This window comes from Rana temporaria, chromosome 4 (genome assembly GCF_905171775.1).
Source record: "Rana temporaria chromosome 4, aRanTem1.1, whole genome shotgun sequence".
Lineage (NCBI taxonomy): Eukaryota > Metazoa > Chordata > Amphibia > Anura > Ranidae > Rana > Rana temporaria.
In genome coordinates, this window is record NC_053492.1 from 418,724,718 (window position 1) to 418,745,628 (window position 20,911).

Genomic DNA, 20,911 nt, shown 5'->3' on the forward strand with positions numbered 1-20,911 from the left:
AATTTTTTTTTAAATTGACTGCGGGGTTCCCCTTAATATCCACACCAGACCTGAAGGGCCTGGTAATTGAATTTGGGGGGACCCCCACGCATTTTTTTTTTTTTTTATGAATGAATTCTCTCTGAATTGCCGGGAGCCGACAATTCATTATAGCCGCGAGTCCGGTTTAAATGACTTTTTTTTCTTTCAGAAATGACACTTTGTGCAGGGACAGTTCTAAGTACGGGAAACATGCGCTATTTCACATGCATACTATAAACCCCCCCCCCCCCCCCCCCCGGTACGAAATTTAAAGGAATATTTCACTTTTATTAAAATCACTGCTCCCGAAAAAACTGCAGTTTTTAAAACTTTTTTTTTCATTGATACCCAGGTCCCCAAACACTTTTTAGGACAATACCTTGCATATTAGCCTTTAAAATGAGCACTTTAGATTTCTCCCATAGACTTTAACAGGGTGTTCCGCGGCTTTTCTAATTTGCCGCGAACACCCCAAATTGTTCATTGTTTGCCGAACAGGCAATGTTCGAGTCGAACATGAGTTCGACTCGAACTTGAAGCTCATCCCTACTGTACATCTATAGGAGCTGAGTTTTTATTTGACAAAGGATTTTCTATTTTGTGCCACGAGTACTGAACTTTACACAGCTCTGCTACACAGCACAGTCAGGTAGTTTATCTCACTTTCTCTATTTGGCTTCATAAGCGCCCTGCCTACATTTACTGCAGCCATGGGAAAATGCAAAGTGCAGCAAAATCGCAGCAAAATTAAACCGCTTTGCGTTTTCCTGCGGCCGGTGGTCAAAATGTTCCTATCCTGAACGCTGTTCTTTCACATTCAGGAGAGGGAGGTTTAACCTCACCTAAACGTGGCAGCTCCTAAACTCTGCTAAAAGCCTATGTGTCATGGACACATTGGCTTTTATGGAGTTGAGTTTAGGAGCTTTGGCAAAAAAAATGCCAAAAGCTCCTTAAGTCAAGCTTAGGAGCTGCCAGGAGCTGCTAGCTGCTAGTGTACATGAAGCCTTACCACTAGGAAATATAGTTTAGTCCGCTCCCCGCCCCTCAGCCTGTGATTGGACAGTGAAAAAGTAGCAGGAGATTATCTCAGCTCTCTACTCCCTTTTTATGTCAGCACATGTAAATACAACAGAGTCTGATTGGCTCCTTACCCCTATGCTATGATTAAGCATCTATATTGATGTGAAACGCGTTAGCCTGTCTGTATCTTTCATCAACATGATGTACCAGATTTTGGATTTTCTACACTGTCTCAGCACGAATAAAAGATGTTATTCGAAGTGCGGCCGTTCAGCAGTTTTCTTAATTTTTTTAACCTCTGAGGCTTGTTGTAAAAGGGGGTTGCAGACGGCAGGTATCAAGACAAATGTGGGTACTTCCCTTAATTGCATTTCTATAAATATAATCATTTCTTAATGAATAAAGAACTGCAATACATGGTGTTTTTCTTCTATATTCGCCTGGAATTCAGCTTTAGGGATTCAGAATCACACAAAGTCTTAGATTATAATTATTTTATACCATTTATATCAGATATCCGACTCACTTTATTGGCTCTGTAGGATCTAATCGTTTAGCTTTTTGCTCCACAGAGAGTTGTTCCCATTTAAAGTGCAAACTCCAGTCAAATCCTGAAAAAAAAAACAGATCAGATTATTATTCGTATTCTGATTCTTGGCAAGCATGACACAAACTGTATATCGATTTTATACCAGCTTTTTAATATACTGCTGATTCCTCAAGATTCCATGGCATGTTATTTAGCGGGTGTAAAATGTCCCCTTTCAGGTCAATCGCTCTGAATATTGTCTTATTGTTCTGACAGTTCACACGTGCATGAATGTTATTGGCTCATCACTATCATGAAAGAAGCAGAAGGAGTCAGCTTTCGGATCATGGGAGTTTTTTTTTTTTTTAATTCCATAGAGTCATGTGATTATAGGTAAGATACGCCGGCTCAATGCCTGTGACGTGAATGTAACCTACGCACATCCCCATTCACGTACGACTTGGGTAGGTATCACATGGGTAGGTACAGAGCATGATGGGACTGTGAGGCCTATATAAATCCGACGCAAGCTGGGCACACGTCATTGCAGCGAGAAGAGCCGGCCGGCGTGTCAACATCTGGAGAAGACGGAAGACGAGAAGAGAGGAAGATGACGTTACAGAAGAGCGGACTGACCGCCGCCAGTATAGCGGCGGCCAGCCCTGAAGGAGAAGGAACCGGACAGCGGGAGGAAGAACCGGGGTGCGCCGAGTCAAGAGCGGAGAGCGGCGAATATAGAAGAAGACCCCCCCAGAGCTGAGAAGACCCCCGGAGCGGAGAAGACGTCACAGAAGAGCTGAGAAGACCCCCGGAGCGGAGAAGACGTCACAGAAGAGCGGTGAAGACCCCGGAGAGCAGGAGAAGACCCCCGGAAATCGGAAGAAGAAGCCTACCCTGGTAAAAGAGCTAAAGAAGACAGGGGAGGCCTCCGGAGCAGACTAATAAAATATTTTAATACCCTGTGTGGTTTATTTGTGTTTTTACCACTTTTCTTGCAGGTGAATGGGTAGGGGTACGATGTACCCCATACTCATTCACTTAGGGTGGGGGGCCGGTATCTGGGGGCCCCCTTATTAAAGGGGGCTCCCAGATTCCGATAAGCCTCCCGCCCGCATACCCCGACAACCAACGGCCAGGGTTGTCGGGAAGGGGCCCTGTCCTCATCAACATGGGGACAGGGTGCTCTGAGGTGGGGGGGGGCGCAGTGCGCCCCCCTGCCCCAGAGCACCCAACCCCCCCATGTTAAGGGCATGCAGCCTGGTACGGCTCAGGAGGGGGGGGGGGCGCTCGCTCGTCCCCACTCCCTTCCTGGCTGGCCGGGTAGCGTGCTTTGGATATGGGTCTGGTATGGATTGTAGGGGGACCCCCTACGCCGTTTTTTTCGGCGTAGGGGGGCTCTCCTTACAACCCATAACAGACCTAAGGGCCCGGTATGCTCCTGAGGGGGGAACCCATGCCGGATTTTTATTTAAAATCCGGCGGGGACTTCCCCCTCAGGATTCATAACAAACGCCGCACACGTGTAGAATTGGCGGGAATCCAAGTCGGATCTCCCGTCGCTTCTATGACGCGCTTGCTGGGATGTGCTGTCACTATTCCAGTGAGTGTGAGATGTCGGCGAGATTTTGGCACCATGTCGCCGAGAATCAGCGCGATGCTGTCGTGCTAAAAACACAATATCACAAACACCTACTGTACCTCATTAGGTGAAGAAGCCAATGTCAGGATTACAGCTGCAGAGCCTGTATGTTTAGGTCAGTAAAGGCAGATATCACATGGAATAGAACCACCAAGCATGTTCCTAATTGCTAATTGTTTTTGGTATGTAGACTGGTGACAACAGCTTCTGAAAATGTTAGTAGTACTCTATCATACTGATCCAATGGATTCAATACTTTCTTAATAGCTGGCCTAGAACAGATATGCAGATTATTGTTAGGTTTAGCTCTGCATCTAATTCTGCATGCAGATTTCTTTTTAGAGGCATTTGACAGGTGGTGAGGAGGCGATGTGACAGGTGATTTAATGGGGCATTTGCAGTGCTTTCCAATACACTTAAATAGGTTGCGTATGGCGGGCTTGGCGCCTGCCAATCGTGACATGTTGGAAAATGTTTACTATAAGAGCGAAGCATCTCAACTGCGGCATATAAATACCCCTTTTTACTGCAGATTAAGGGAGGGGTGAATAGGGGATAACCTAGTCTAAAAGAGGCCTAAGGTTTTTGCCTCACAATCAATTTCATTTCATCTGTATTTCACTACAGAAATAATAAACCCGGAGTGTAGTTGATATGTGTATTTTATAAAGCCTTATTAAAGTGTGTGTAGAGCTGAAACTTTTTTTTTATCAATTTGGATGGAGTGGGGAAGGTATAGAATACCTATCAGGTTTTTATGAACCTGAATAGTGTTGCATTTCCCTACTTAACCACTTAACCCCCGTAACATTATGCAGCTAAAGGACAAGGCCCCTTCTTGCGATTCGGCACTGCGTCGCTTTAACTGACAATTGCGCGGTTGTGCGACGCGGCTACCAAACAAAATTGAAGTCCTTTTTTTCCCACAAATAGAGCTTTCTTTTGGTGGTATTTGATCACCTCTGCGGTTTTTTTTTTTGCGCTATAAACAAAAATACAGCGACAATTTTGAATAAAATGCAATATTTTTTACTTTTTGCTATAATAAATATCCCCCAAAAATATATATAAAAAAAAAATAGTTTTTCCTCAGTTTAGGCCGATACGTATTCTTCAATATATTTTTGGTAAGTAAAAATACGCAATAAGCGTTTATTGATTTGTTTGTGCAAAAGTTATAGCGTCTACAAAATAGGGGATAGTTTTATGGCATTTTTATAAAAAAAATATGTTTTACTAGTAATGGCGGCGATCAGCGATTTTTATCATGACTGCGACATTATGGTGGACACATCGGACACTTTTGACACTACTTTGGGGCCATTGTCATTTTTACAGTAATCAGTGCTATAAAAATGCACTGATTACTGTGAAAATGACACTGGCAGTGTAGGGGTTAACCTGTAGGGGGCGCTGAAGCGGTTAAGTGTTTCCTAGGGAGTGATTACTACTGTGTGGGGGCGTGGCTTGGCGTGTGACATCACTGATCGTCGTTCCCTATGACAGGGAACAGACAATCAGTGACACATACTAGGAAGAATGGGGAAAGGTTTGTTTACACTTACCTCTCCCCCTTCTTCAGCTCTGTGACCAGAGCATGGGACACCGGCGGCGATCAGGTCCGCAGGTCCCGCCGGCGCGGTCACGGAGCTTAGGACTAGGTCACGAGCGCGCCGCCGGCGGCACGCGGGCGTCCCACGGCTGGGCTCTTAAAGACGACGTACCTGTATGTGCTTGTGCCCAGCTGTGCCATTCTGCTGACGTATATCGGCGTGAAGTGGTCCTTAAGTGGTTAAAGTAGTTGTAGGCAGAAGGTTTATTCTATGCATGAAAGTTTTTCCCCTTGTATGCCCCTGGGTCTGCTCAGGTACTCACAACTGTGCCTTGCTACCTGCTGAACTGGGCAAGACTTCTGTTCAGGCCTCCTACTATCCAGATCCTCCCATGCCAGACAGGACGACTGCTGCACAAGACCCAAAGGTAACAGAGATCCCTCTCTTAGGCATCCTCTCTTTCCTTATTCTTAGGCCCCCTCCCAGGCTAAACAACATCAACCATCTTTCACCTGACTCCCCTGCTGGCCAGGCTCCACAATATTTAAGGGCTGGTCCAGCCACCCTGCCAGGGCCTTCTGCCTGGGGATTGGCCAGATTTTCTCAAGTATGTAGATCAGGACCTCCTGGTCTCCGCCCACTAACTTCTAGAAGCATCTCCAAGCTTCTAAAACCAGGGAGAGGTACCAGAGGGCTGACCTGTGGAACCCTCCAGCCTGACCTGGACTAACCTGACCCAATTACAGACTTACACAACTACCATGAATCCAGAAATAAATGTACCTACACTTGTTGAACACGCAAGGGTGCTACACATGCTTAAAGCGGACCTTCAGTCCTTTCTATCTATTAAATCTTCTGCCCTTGTTGCTTTAACTTTGGATGGTAAAACATTTTTTTCCTGCCAGTAAATAACTTATACTTCTTGTTTTTTGCCTGGTAAAAAGCCCAGGCTTATGACATCACGCACAGCTCTCTCTCTCTCTCTCTCTCTCTCTCTCTCTCTCTCTCACTCTTGTGACAGTTTTCCAGAAAGGGAAGGGGGATGTGTCATAAGAGGGCCAATCAGAGCTGCAGAGTGTGTGTCTGTATAAATCCAGGAAGTGAACAGGCAGCAGCTTCCACTGTTCACTGTAAAAATGGTTGCAGCCAGACTCAGTGGAGGGAGATTTCTGCAGCATATTTGGCAAGTACACAGTATCTATAACAGTATATATAAAATAATATGCAAAGTGGTTGGAGGGAAGCTTCAGAATGGCAAAGATGTTTTATTACAAATTATATGAGCAGACTGCAGTTCCTCTTTAACCTCCTGAGCGGTATTCCCGAGTCTGGCTCGGGGTGGAATTTCAGTACTATTAGCGGTAACCCCAAGCCAGACTCAGGATCGCATCGCAGTATCCAGGCAAAGTTACTTACCTTGTCCCCTGGATCCTGCAATGTCTCCCCGCTGTGTGAGCCACCTGTGTCCTCGCTCCATTCACACAGTGCCCAAGTGCCGCCGAGCTTCGTTCCCTGCCACGTTGCGAAGCACGGGGGCGGAGATTGGCACCAAATTTAAAAAAGTAAAAACACAGTATAGATACAGTACACTGTAATTTTACAGATTACAGTACTGTATCAAATAATTACACATCCCCTTTGTCCCTAGTGGTCTGTCCAGTGTCCTGCATGCACTTTTATATTATAAATACTGTTTTTTTCTGCCTGGAAACTGTAGATTGTCCATAGCAACCAAAAAGTGTCCCTTTATGTCAAAAGTGGTTTTAGACCAGCTAGAAAACAGCGATAATAAATTATAATCACTTGCAGAATTGAGCGATAGCGATTTGTACGGAAATTCGTCATCAAACACTGAAAGTTCTGCAAATGTCAGTGTTTTTGATTTGATTACATCATTGAATAATTTTTATTATTATTATATTATTATTTGTTATAATTATTTATAGTTTTTTTATCATATTAAAAATTATGATTTTGTGTTTCAAACTTTATCATACCCGGGATGTCTACTAGACTCTTGTTTGGACAGATTTAAGTGAGTTATTTCTAAGAATTACAGGCCTACAATATAAAACGCCAAATTTCCATGCAAAATAATAGTACCGCTTTCAGCACCTAAAATCTGAAATACCGCCAGGGAGGTTAAGCATTTTTATTATGATTTGACAAATAACAAAATTGTGACAAAAAAAAAACAAAGGGGGTTATTTTTACAAAAGGCAAATCCACTTTGCACTACAAGTGCACTGGAAATTGCACTTGTAAGTACAGTCACTGTATATCGCTGTAGATCTCAGGGGAAGCTTTGAAATCAGGGGAAGCTCTGCTGATTTTATCATCCAATCATGTGCAAGCTAAAATGCTGTTTTTTATTTTCCTTGCATGCCCCCCTCAGATCTACAGCGACTGCACTTCCAAGTGCACTTGTAGTGCAAAGTGGATTTGCCTTTTGTAAAAAATCCCCAAAGTGTTATACTGCACAAACCATTTTTTAAGAACTAGCACTACTGCATCCATTTACAACAAAATATATTTATTATATATATTATTAATATATATATACTTACTACTTACACTTACTACATGGGTATAAAATACAGGGGATTTATATGGTTTTGTAACAAGTCTTTTTTGTTTATAAATCAGTATGCTATTTTTAATATTATAATCTGCTGGTTATAGATCAAAGCGAATTAAAAAAAAGGCCCTGTAAAATGAAATCAGCTATTACAGAGGGAATTTTAAGTTATTGCTAGATACATGCTTTAGAACTAAGGAAACACATTTTATGGTTTTAAGGAGTCCAGTCAATTACACGGGAAGAGTATTGAATTAATTATAGCATGAAGCTAGAGAATGAATTACTATGTAATGAATTAATGAAAAAAATACTATGCAAACCTTCTTATCTAATATAGAATATAAAGAGAAGAGAAGGAGAGAGAAAGAGAAGGGGAGAGATTGATTCTCATGCTGGTCATACACTAGTATATTTTCAGAAGAGAATATTGGTATGAACATTTCTATGAAAATAATTGTAATAAATGGATAAATGTCATTTGAAAATGTCACCTCTTTTTAACATCTGATTTTAAAATGAATATAATTCATAAATGAAAACCACATAGACTGCCCATAAATTTGTTCGTTTGAGATTTTTTTTAACCCGCTCAAATTTTCTCATGACCGTGGTTTGAAATGAACATCTATTTGGCCCCACTAACGATTTGAAAGTTAAAAGAATATTTCTAAAACAAATGTTTTTTTTAAACAAAAATGTATACATGTATGGCCTGCATAATCCTTTCAAACTGCATCCAGAATTTATAAAAACAATTTCAACTGCCAAGAGATGTAAGGAAGGAGTTTTAGGACCATGCGTTGCTCAGAAAGGAGCAGTTTGTAATTTGTAGACATCCCCAGATTTAAAAAGAAAAGTAGGTAGGGCATAGCTCCTAGTAGGTGGGAACTCTGTTGTGGGAGGGGTTTGCACAGTGCAGAGGAGGGTCAGATCTACTGAAATATTATGCAATCCCATAATCTAGCAATGACTGCATATGTATCATTTATCTCACCTCCTCTCAGGTCAGACGATGCAGCAATGTAGGCAAATGTGTCCAGGTTTATGATGTCAATCACAGGACTCACCACACGGGTTGGGTTCTAAACAGAAAAATACATTTATAAGAACTCAGTATTCCACTTTGTGCCTCACCTAATAACGTATTCAAAGTAAGAACCATTTATGTTGCCCAGAACAGCCAGAATTTATTTTCTAGTTTACACTGGTACCATAAATGGGAGAAGCTGCTTTTTTTTGCTATGTAGGTAAGACAACTTTTCTTTTAAGCACTTTTATAAATGAGGACAAGTGTGACACAGAACCACCCTATCTTTTTTGGATGTAATAACAACTGTCTGTGTAATTAAAACCAATCAATCAGCTTGACTATTTCATGTTTGTGGGACAGACTGGAAAATGAAAGGAAGACACTTATCACTGGTTTCATATTTTTAGACAAGTTTGTGACAGTTTTTTGCTGCCTTCTCTGGTTCCTCCCTTCCCCCCTCATTAACATGCCAATAACAATTTGAAATACACGTTTCCGTGTTCATTGCATATCTTACTTTAGTTCCAGTGACATCATCACTGGGTCTCTCTTCTCTCGCTTCTATATGCAATGCAGGCAGATTATGGCTGGTGGGCGTGGCCAGCAGGGTACTGTACATAGCTCACTTGAAGCATCAAAGCACCCTGCTTCAGTCCTTCTCTCAAGAGCCCTTAGCCCTGATGCAAGCAGTAAACTCATTCTTGGAAGGAGTTAACCAATTTCTCTGCATCCAATTCGCAATAGCAAAAGATTTAGACCGACTCTCTATGGAGCCGATTCACATCACCGCTGCGGCTCCACTGCGAATTTGCACAGGGGCCCTGTGCGTCTTTCGGTACGTTTCAGGTCTGAATTCAGACAGAAATTCAGACTAAAATCGGACCTGAAACAGTGAACGAGGACACACTGGACCCCTGCTGTGAGCTGCATGTGAAGACAGTGTGAACCCAACATAAAGGATCTGAAATCCAGTGAATATGAAGGGTGGACCATGGACAGTAAGGTTGGGAAAGAAAGAAAAGGCTAGATGATGCCGGGGGGCCTCTAGTCAGGAAATGAGACTGAGGCCCTGTCTGACTTGCAGCAACTTATAATGCACATTCTGAGAAGCTCACAGTGTGCAGTGAAACTTGAGTAAGTAATTTCAGTACAGGAGAGGAACCTATACAACTGTGAAAGACTGAAGAGAATGTTGGAGCTCAATGGTAATCAGGGGCGTATATACCATAAGAAAAACAAGGCGTTTGCCTTGGGCGACATTTTTCAGGGCGGCATCTGTGCCGGGATGATGGCTGCAGCTGCAGGCATCACCCTGATATTATTTTTTTAGAGCCGGTGGTCGGCTCTCTTCTAATAGTAATCGGAGCAGCTTACTAGCCGCCTGATTGCTATTACAAGCAGCGGGAGGAACATCCCCCCTCTCCCCTCCCGCCGCCTTCCGTGGCTCTTTGGGACTCTCCTATCGCACCGGACAGCCAAGAAAAGCCAGGATCAGCTTTGCTTGGCTCTTCGTAACAGTAATAAGGCTGCATTCACACCTGAGCGTAGCATTTTGCCGCAATTTTGCGGCGTTCTTTACCGCGTTTTGCTGCGATATTTGCGCCGTTTTTTTACCACAATTTGTCGCGATTTTTGCGGCGTTTTTTACCACGTTTTGTTGCGAATTTGGACAGGTCTAGGGTCACCAATGGTAAAAAACAGAAAAATGCACAAATCTGCCTAAAAAAAAGTCCCAGAACTTGTTTGAGCTTTAGGCGTTTTTGAACTTCTGGCTTCAGCCATTTTGTAGTGGAGATGTGAACCATCTCCATAAAGAATAATAGATTTTTTCCCATCCAGCGTTTTGTAGCTTCAGGCTTCAAACTACAAAACGCCCAGGTGTGAATGGGGTCTAAACTGAAAGCAATGACATGACATCACTTCCGGTTTGCTCGGGAACCATTGGCGCCAGTTTAAAAAAAAAAATCTAAAGCATTCAAAAACACAGATCTTGGTGTTTTGAGTGCTTTCAAGTGCAGAGGAAGTATTTGGGGTTCTTCTAGACCCCAGATCTCTCTATAAAGAGGACCTGTCATGGGCCTATTGCTGTCACAAGGATGTTTTCCATTCCTTGTGAAAGCAAAAAAAGCATACCATTCCAACTTTCTGAAATGGGAATGAGGGACACCTATTAGCAAAAGTCTGTAGGCACAGGACACACCCCCTGTCACGCCCCCTTAAAGGAGAATTGTACAAAAAATGATTGGTTAAACACACAATTGCTTTTTATCACTATTACTCTTTTATATTGGCTTTTGAAATTTACAAATGTAGCAATTTAGAAATTGGATTAAAGGTTTAGCACTGGGAAACACTTTTTGCTAGATAAATAGTGCATTTTATATATAATTATAGATCAGACCAAAATGAGGGAAAAATGAGGAGGAAAGAGGGACTGTTCCAAATCAGGGACAGTCCCTCTAAATCAGGGACAATTGGGAGCTATGTAAAAGTGATAAAAAAAAATGTAATTAAAGCAACAGTGTAAAAATAATAATAATTAAAGTGAGTGAACACGCGTGTCAGTCCCGCACGTATGTAAACAGCGATCATCCACACATGTGAGGTATCACCGCGAACATTAGATCATGGGAAGTAATTCTAGCACTAAATCTAAAATGGTAAGCATCGCCTATGGATAGTAACATTTACATACTGGCGTGCACAATTTTAAAGAGACTGGGGTGGGACAAATTTAGATTGGGGGGGCACCCGTTTTTATTCTTGCACGGACAGCACAAAACACACACTGTCGGTAACAATCTCCCATGTAAAAGTTAACTCTTGTTTTCTCACCTCTTTAATACGATGCAAAAGAGGAGGGAGCCAGTCCTTATTGACTTCACAGTGACTGTCCAGAAAGGTAAGAACTCCGGCTTTTGCAATGTCTGCCCCCCGGACTCGGGACCGGATCAAACCTGTGCAATAGAAAATGCCATTAAGCAAGGTCTGTACCATATAACATAACCACAGGGTCATTTAAAACCCAACTGCAGCCAAAACCTTTTGAATATTGGTTTAGAGTGGGAAAGGGTTGTAAACTCTGTCACATGTTTACTGTTGTTTCTGTAGCCATTGAATAGATTTTTCCTTCCTTGCAGTGGAGTCACCAAGACAGGAAGTGACCAAAATCTCTCCAAAAAGAGCACAGACAGTAGGAATATTTTTTATGGAGTTAGTCTCCAGCCAAAAACATGTTTTTAGATTTAGGCTACATTAAGCGTTTTTCCTGTGTTTTTTATTGCAATTCTGGTACATTTTGCACCTGCAAAAAAAAGGACATCATTTAAAAAAATGCACCAAAAACGCAACAGCGGGTGCGTTTTTACCACATTTTTGCTGCAGTTTCCATTCATTTCAATAGAAAGGCACATTTTTTTAACCACAAGAAACATACAGCAAGATTTTTCAAAATGCAGCAGACCCGCAACTCATTAGTGTAAATAATAAAGTAGTATTTCATGTTCATGTGTTCATTGTAAAAGCTGATCAGTGTAAAAGCAGTCTGAGGCTTGGTTTACACTCGTGCGGGCCATGCAGTCCGGGTTTGCAAGGGTACGGCAGCTCATTCATCATTACCACAAAAGTATTTTTAAGCAAAACTCAGGCCAAAAATAACAAGATAAAAATAATTAGCCTATTAACGGATATAATACGGCAGGGCTCAACATTTCAAGTCCTGAGCTACTAGCCAGGCCTCAAGAGTTACTCGCCACCAGTTGCCCCACCTAATTCATACACTGCCCTGTGCCTAATTGCACCCGTAAACACGCCCTCGTAGATTATCTCATGGAATGACAATGTTTTATGCAGAATCAAGTTACAAAATTAAATATTACCAACAACAACTTTAACAAAATGGGACAGGGCACTGGGGGCAGACCAGAGGGACAGGGCACTGGGGGAAGACCAGAGGGACAGGGCACTGGGGGCAGACCAGAGGGACAGGGCACTAGAACTGGGTCTCTTCCCCATTCTCTTGCTGTCTCCTCTGCAACTCCCATCCATCCTCTCTCTCTCTCCCATTCATCTCATCATCAGGAGCCTGTGTGTGCGGCTCCACGCTTGCATGTCCCCACTTCCCCCTTTTATTCAGGCTGGCAGTGAGGAGAGGAGGTGCAGCACAGCGGGAGGGAGTACAATCCAGCGCTGAGATCCACACAACTGCACAGCCATTGACACCATAGCACAGCGCACACTGACAGCGCACAGCACACATTGAGACCAGTCTGTTCACAGTGCTCAGGCTAAACTGTTGGACACTTACATAGAGCACAAGGAGAAGAAAACTGCACAAACTAGAAGGCTGCCGCTCTCATGTCAGGGCAACTTTCAGTGAGCGCTGCACCAGAGTGGTCATTTTTGCAATCCTCCACCTCACTCATTACTTTCTGCTCTACAGCTACATTGGTCGGGGCCCGGGGGAGGGGGGCAGGCTCAGAGAGGTCATACTGTTAGGTCCCATGGCTTAATGAGAATTTCTAAGGAGAGCACCTGTGTACTGCTCTGCCTGTGCGCGGCTCAACAGACTACTTTTCCCGAGCATGCACCTTTCCTCTTCGGCCGCCAATCTCATCGGGACTCTAAGTGTAGGCACAGATTGGAGGGAGATTGGTCATGCAGCCCTGTCATCACTCGCCCCCAGCTTAAATCCACTCGCCAAATGCTAGTAGGCGAGTGGAAATTTTGAGGGCTGTAATACGGTATCAACCAGATATTTTCCCCGCAATCATTTTTTCTGCCACTACACATGTTCAGTTTGATAACCAGCATCATTTGACCCATTCCCCCAGATCATTCTGAGCCAGCCTATTACTCCTATCAACATGCTCTTTGCCAGGACATGAACTGATTGGCTTCTTGTGCCAGTCTCTGCTGTACAGAGATTGTAATGCCCTGTACACATGATCAGTTTGTCTGATGAAAACGGACGATGGACCGTTTTCATCGGACGAACCGATCATGTGGGGGCCCCATCAGTTGTTTTCCCATCAGTGAAAAAAAATAGAACCTGTTTTAAATTTTTCTTATGGTTAAAAAACCGATAGAAAAAAACGATCGTCTGTGGGGAAATCCATTGGTCAAAAATCCATGCATGCTCAGAATCAAGTCGACGCATGCTCGGAAGCATTAAACTTAATTTTCCTCAGCACATCGTTGTGTTTTACTTTACTTCACCGCGTTGGACACGATCGGATCTTTAACCGATGGTGTGTAGGCAAGACTGATGAAAGTAAGCTTCATCGGATATCTGATGAAAAAATTCATCGGTTTGTTTTCATCAGATGAACCGATCGTGTGTACAGGGCATTAGAGGCTGATAACAGGTCAAAGCAGGAACTTACACTGTTTGCTTTTAAAACAACACATTTACATTTGCAATATGGCCCACAACATGTTTCAGGGGCCTAGTCCCCTTTGTCTAGCCCAGGGTGAATACTTGACTGCTGGAGGCCAGGAGTTGCAGGAATTTTTGGGGATTTGCACCTCTCCATTCCATCCCCTACTGCAATTGCCATTGGAAAGCTTTACACGTGGACACTTTGTATACTGTAAGGATTGTTGTGTAAGCGGTGCATACAGTTTGTGCATACTTTCATGTATTAATGTGAGACTCTGATGGGGACTCTGATGCAAAGAGGGACTTTGAAAGTGACTCGGATGTAAGGAGGACTCTAATGGGGATCCAAATGTAAAGGGGGCTCTGATGGGGACTCTGATGTAAGGAGAGCTTTGATGCAAGGGGGACTGTGATATAAGGTAGGACCCTGATGTGTGTGTGTGTGGGGGGGGGTCCACCTTACATTAGGAACCCTGATGTAAGGGGGAGGTTTGATGTGAGGGGGATTTTGATGCAAGTGTGACTGTGATGTAAGGGGAGACTCTGATGTAAAAGAGACTCTGATCTGGACCCTGATGTAAAGGGGGGATGCTGATAGGGACCCTGATAAGGATTTTCTTGTGGCCTGTGAATATTTGTAAAATATACTAGGTGGCCCTAAAACATGGTACTAAACATTGGGAGACCTCTGGCCTGGAGCATAGCTTTAAAACTTGCCCACTGCCACCAAAAACTTAATTCAGTTAATAGATGGCACTCTTGTCAACGTTCCTGTCCCTCGGAAAGACAGCCCACCCAAAGTGAATTGCCTGCTTATGCGCCTTATCATTCTTAAAGTGGTTGTAAACCTCAGACATGATATATGAACAAAGCACATCCCTCTATAGTGTGTGCTTGTTTCAATTAAGAGTACTAACTGTCATTTCTGTCTGCTGCTTCGTTCCTCTGCTATCAGCATGAATCACTTCTAATGAGTTTTCCTGACACCAAGAGAAAAATGGTGACAGGGGAGGCCCGACCTCCAGCTGATTGACAGCCTCAGCTCTGTTCCTGTGCACTGTATGAAGGGGGTGTGTCTCTTCTCTTTAATCATCTCTCAGTGCTCTGCAGAGTGTAAAACTGGCCATACTGTACATGGTCGAATTTCAAAATAATTTTCTTTTGAAAAATCAGAAATTTTGTGCATTTTGTGATTCGATGGTGCTACCATTGATTTCGAAAATTCGACCAACCTAATGCATTCAATTTCACCTCCTGTTGCTACAGAAAATTTTCTTTCTGGGAATTTTCTTTTCTTACACATGCGCATTTCTTTTACGATTAAATTTCTCCCATGATTCTCCCATCATTGATTAGAAAATCGCTTGTTTTAAAAAAAAATCCAATTTGCCAGATTATTAAAATTTGATGGCCGCACAAAAATCGGCTGCAGCACACTAATAGTGAAAATTCTTAGATAAGATTTTCGAAAGAAAATTATTTCAAAACTCGACCCACGTATGGCCTGCTTAACCACTTACCCCCCGGACCATATTGCTGCCCAAAGACCAGAGTACTTTTTGCGATTCGGGACTGCGTCGCTTTAACAGACAATTGCGCGGTCGTGCGACGTGGCTCCCAAACAAAATTGGCGTCCTTTTTTTCCCACAAATAGAGCTTTCTTTTGGTGGTATTTGATCACCTCTGCGTTTTTTATTTTTTGCGCTATAAACAAAAATAGAACGACAATTTTGAAAAAAATGAATATTTTTTACTTTTTGCTGTAATAAATATCCCCCAAAAATATATAAAAAAACATTTTTTTTCCTCAGTTTAGGCCGATACGTATTCTTCTACATATTTTTCGTAAAAAAAATCGCAATAAGCGTTTATTGATTGGTTTGCGCAAAAGTTATAGCGTTTACAAAATAGGGGGTATTTTTATGGCATTTTTATTAATATTTTTTTTTACTAGTAATGGCGGCGATCAGCGATTTTTTTTTCGGTATTGCGACATTATGGCGGACACTTCGGACATTTTTGACACATTTTTGGGACCATTGGCATTTTTATAGCGATCAGTGCTATAAAAATGCATTAGATTACTATAAAAATGCCACTGGCAGTGAAGGGGTTAACACTAGGGGGTGGGGAAGGGGTTAAGTATGCCTGGGTGTGTTCTTACTGTGGGGGGGGGGGGTGGCCTCACTAGGGGAAACACTGATCCTCGGTTCATACATTGTATGAACAGAAAATCAGCATTTCCCCTGCTGACAGGAACGAGAGCTGTGTGTTTACACACACAGCTCCCGTTCCCCGCTCTGTACCGAGCGATCGCGTGTGCCCGGCGGCGATCGCGCCCGCCGGGCACACGCACGGGAGTCGGGGGCGAGCGTGCGCCCCTAGTGGCGGCTAATAGGCAGGACGTCATATTACGTGCTCTCGCCTAGGAGAGCCACCTTGTGGACGTATTTCGACGGTGCGGCGACGGCAAGTGGTTAAATTCAGCTCTCTGCCCTTTTTTCTGACAGCTAAAACAAGCTTATACATTTTTTACTTTCAATGGATGTAGAGAAGAAAATACTGCAGAATACTCCAATCTTGAGGACCGCCGCTACCATGCTGCCGCTTTATGTAAGGGCTATGATTACCTTGAGGGAGGGGCACTTTGCTCTTTGTTATTGATGTTGTCACTTTTTGTGATGTTATACATTGTTTATTATGATTCATGTATTTGTATTCTCTATTCTATAGAATAGAATAGAATGCAAATGAAAGCTCCTGAAGAAACGGTGAACTTCTGCGAAACATGTCGAGCATACCAAAATAATTAGGACTTGGTAAACTGATATTGCTATCTATTTCAGTTACACCCAGCTTATTTAGACAGAGTTTTTCTCTTAAATATGTATGTTTTAAACTTGTTAATGTCAAATTCAATAAAACTTTATATGTTTTATATATGTGTATCTTAATTGTTACGGTACCATTAACGTCCACTAGCCTCAAAAAAACAAACATTTCCACTGCAGATAAACAGGTACAACTTATCTAGAAGGATTTGTTTAATCTCTGTGTATCACCTGAGGATAGTCCCTTCACTGGGTACAGGGCCGCCATCAGGGGGGTACAGGCAGTACACCTGTAAGGGGCCCGGTGGTCCCCAGGGGCCCGGATGGCATCCCCCTATTTTTTTTTTGTTTGTTAGCACCCAAAGCCCCCGACCTCTAAGGCCCCGTACACACGGTCGGACAAAACCGATGAGAATGGACCGAGGTTCAGTTTCATCGGTCCAAACCGACCGTGTGTATAGCCCATCGGTCTGTTGTCCAAAATTTTAAAACATGCTTCAAAATCGAACCGATGGCCCGCTGCCCGATCGGTCCAAACCGATGGTTAGTACAGAAAGCATCGGTTCAAAACCCGCGCATGCTCAGAATCAAGTCGACGCATGCTTGGAAGCATTGAACTTTGTTTTATTCAGCACGTCGTGTTCTGACCTGATCGGTTTTTGGAACGATAGTGTGTACGCACTTCAGACCATCAGGCCACTTCAGCGGTGAACCGATGGAAATGGCCCGTCTGACCATTCTCATCGGTTTGGAACGACTGTGTGTACAAGGCCTAAGGGGCCCGGTTGTTATTCCCATTTTTTTTATTACATTTTTTTTTTGTCAGCACCCAAAGCCCCCCCCCTCCCTGACCTCTAAGGGGCCTCGGTGGTCCCCGGATGGCATCGCCCTTTTTTTAAATGTATTTATTTTTTGTTCGTCAGCACACAAAGCCCGACCTTAATTCACGGTGGCAGCCCCCCCAGCTTCTCTATTCGCGGCAGCCCCCCCGCTTCTCAACTTGCGACACTCCCCCTGCTTCTCAACTTGTGGCGGAAGCCCCCCCCCCCCCCGGTTCTCTGCCCCAGGGAGCCCATGCCTGCAGCTGTGTAAGGGGCCCCAAAGTTCCTGATGGCGGCCCTGACTGGGTATATGTAATGTGTTTTCAAAATGAAAATCATATTATGTGCGTTACTGCTCATTGTCTTATACTTTTCCTTCAAAACTCCTTTTTATGCCCCAAGTTCCTGTGCTGCCTTTGCTACATCAGTGAGACAGACCCAATGGAAGCCATGTTTTATCGCTGTTCCGCTTCCCCTGAACTTCCAGACTCCATAGCAGTCACATATAATTAAGCTCTTGATTCATCTCTCTGTGTTCACTATAACATTATAAAACAGAGACCCAAGCGGTAAGCCGCGTATTTACAGCGACTGTTCTCCAGCTCTATTTATCGAGGTGTATTTTATACAAACAGCTCGGGAGCCATGAAACATTGTCTGCTAGAACATAAAAATGACTTTTAAATTTCCGAATTTGCAAGGTTCGGAGGTAATACGCTTTCTTCCTGTACTTTGCCATCTCAGCAGGACTTGAGGGAGAGGAGGGATTCAAAACTTTCATCTCACCCATTCGGAATGGAGATTTAATGGCTGAAAGTGCTTGTAAAACCTCAAACGCAATTGTTCATATATGAATTTTTATATGTGAGTATATTATTATAATACATTTATTGATGTTATGCAAATACGTTTTTTTACATGACGGAATGCCTGGTGGCCACTTTTCAATGCTGAACGTTCAAAAGTATTTAGATACAAAGTCATTTTTTTTTTCTTTTATATGAGCCGCTATATTTTATTACTCATGCATAATTAAACAGCATGCATAAAAAATACCTATTTATATATTTCAAGTTATACATATTTATTAATTCTTCTTTGAAGGAAGCTTCCGTTTAATTGATCTCATACTCTATTTTTAGCTAGCATATACATTTTTGAAAAAGTCCTTCATCTTTTTATCATTTTAGTAATACAGTAAAACCTTGGATTGCGAGCATAATCCGTTCCAGAAACATGCTTGTAATCCAAAGCACTTGTATATCAAAGCAAATTTCCCCATAAGAATTAAGGAAAACTCAAATGATTCGTTCCACAACCATTTATTCACAGGTCCTTCAGTTTATAGTCCATATAAAAAGATTATAGCAATGTGATAAGTTGTGTAACCATAAAATGTCCATCCACAAATGGAAGCCTCCACAAGAGGATTAGAAGCAAAATCCAGCAGGAGCTACAGAGTATAAAAGAGAAGAGAGGCGCTTCTAAATGTAGCAATATGTTGCTAAATGTTGTATCTTCATTTAATGTAATCATATTTATACACTTTTTATAGACTTTAGCCTCGTACACACGCACGGTTTTCTCGGCAAGAAACGGCAAGAAAATTGCTGGCAAGCGTGTGTACGAGGCTTTGAGGTTTCTCGTCAAGAAAACTGCCCAAAATCTCGATGAGAAAAATAAAGAACCCGCTCTCTATTTTCTTATCGTGATTCTCGGCAGTGTTTTCCTGCCGAGAAACCCAAGCGTCTGTATACTTACCTGTCGCCGTGCAAACTCGCGCATGCTCGAAATGACTTTGACGCATGCGCGGTAGCTTCCAAGGCATAGGTAGGTTGAAGCAAGATGGCAGCGACTGCATTAAATGTGACGAGTGCATGCTCGTCGTACTCAATGACGTCACGCGTTCTTGCCATTCAAAAGAATGGTGTGTGTGTGTGTACACTCGGCCGGCAAGAGAATCTTGCCAGGAATCTCGTCGGGAAAAACAAAGTTTTTTTTCCTGACGAGAATCCGGGCCGTGTGTACAGGGCTTTAGAGGTGACTCTCTTCTCTTTTATACTCAGTTTTGACATTCTACTTGTATATCATGACATCGCTTTTATATCAAGTCAAAATGTATTAAAAAATGTTGCTTGTCTTGCAAAACGCTCTCAAACCAAGTTACTCTTAAACCAAGGGTTTACTGTATATGGATGATCTGGCTAAAGCTGGCCATAGAGATTTAAACCATGTATGGGCAGGCTGAATGTACCCAAGATGATTGATCGATCAATTTGGGTACAACCAGCCTGTCAGGTTTTACATGCTATTATTGCCAGTGGCTGTTATAGCCGCTAGCAGTAATCACTGTGTTCTCCCGGCGGGCATGGGGGAACACACAATGACTCCAAGGGAGGGATTCCCCATTAACCCATGGTTGCAGGAAATAAAATTGCTCTCTCTACGGCCAGTTATGGATTATCGTGCAAAGAGGATGTAGTGAGGAGGGAGTAGACATTGTCAAAGCCACTTGTCCTGGAGAAATAAAAATAGTGTTCAGGTGTATTACTGTAATCTTATCAATGAGTCCATGAGCAGTCACCCATTGAGAACTTGTCTGCCATCAAAAACATGATTGTGAATGACAGAGACAGGGCCACTATTAGAAATAGTGGGGCCCATACAGCCTGCCTGCAAGGGCCTCCGCATCCCAGTCGCTGCCTTTATATACCTTATTGCACATGAACAGTAAGCCCACCAACTGTCTCTCCAAGCAATTAAATAACATTTCCTTGGGCCCCCATCAATTCATGAGCAAGGCCCGAGGATAGAGAGGAGACTTTTTACACAATATCAGGAGCAGGCCCCCGTGTTGTGGCTCCTGATGATTCCATTAAAGTTCTTCTTTATCAATCTGTCCTGGCTTTAATGTAAAGCCCCCCCAACAATTTCTCTTTTTGCCCCCGGGCCCTCTGCTGAACTAATAGCCTGGGCCATGTGCAGTAGGGCCAACTCTATTGATGGCCCTGGACAGAGGTGTCCTGGTAGAAGCCCCCCACTGATCTTCTGGTCTACCAGCACTGCCAATCAGTTCTGAGGCCAGTACTCAGTAATGCTATTAAACCTCCTTTGGGTCTCACAGTTGTCCTATGGAACCCGTAATCACGTCGTTGATCTTTGGACACAGACAGGACTACACGGACACTCCGTTACATCCCGGGATCCAGCCACACATCTAGGAGGATTGAATACATGGAGGCGGCAGCGTGCAGGGAGTCAATGCTGGATATTCCCCTCTGAACATGGGAGAACAATTTAGCGCTGTTCAGCTTTGTCCAGAAATGTCAGTGAGTGGTGAGATTCATTGAAATTGTATATATAGAACTTGTACCCACACCTACCCCCACACTGACAACAATCCGCAGCACATCCCTACGCCACTCACGCTAGCCCCCAGTCCAAGCGACCTTCATGATCTCAGTTATTCGCCTGATTTATACAGTCATCTATACGTATATATA

General features: G+C 43.2%; 1 protein-coding gene across 1 annotated transcript in view; it reads right to left on the bottom strand.

Annotated features, from left to right (window-relative positions):
- Positions 1-20,911, bottom strand: part of GALNT14 (polypeptide N-acetylgalactosaminyltransferase 14) — a 657,875-nt gene that overhangs the window by 104,953 nt on the left and 532,011 nt on the right. The window contains exons 6-8 of the mRNA XM_040351317.1: positions 11,212-11,333; positions 8,341-8,428; positions 1,568-1,652 (exon numbers count right to left, since the gene is read on the bottom strand). Coding sequence (XP_040207251.1) covers positions 1,568-1,652; positions 8,341-8,428; positions 11,212-11,333 — 295 coding nt within the window. The remainder of the gene's footprint in view (positions 1-1,567; positions 1,653-8,340; positions 8,429-11,211; positions 11,334-20,911) is intronic.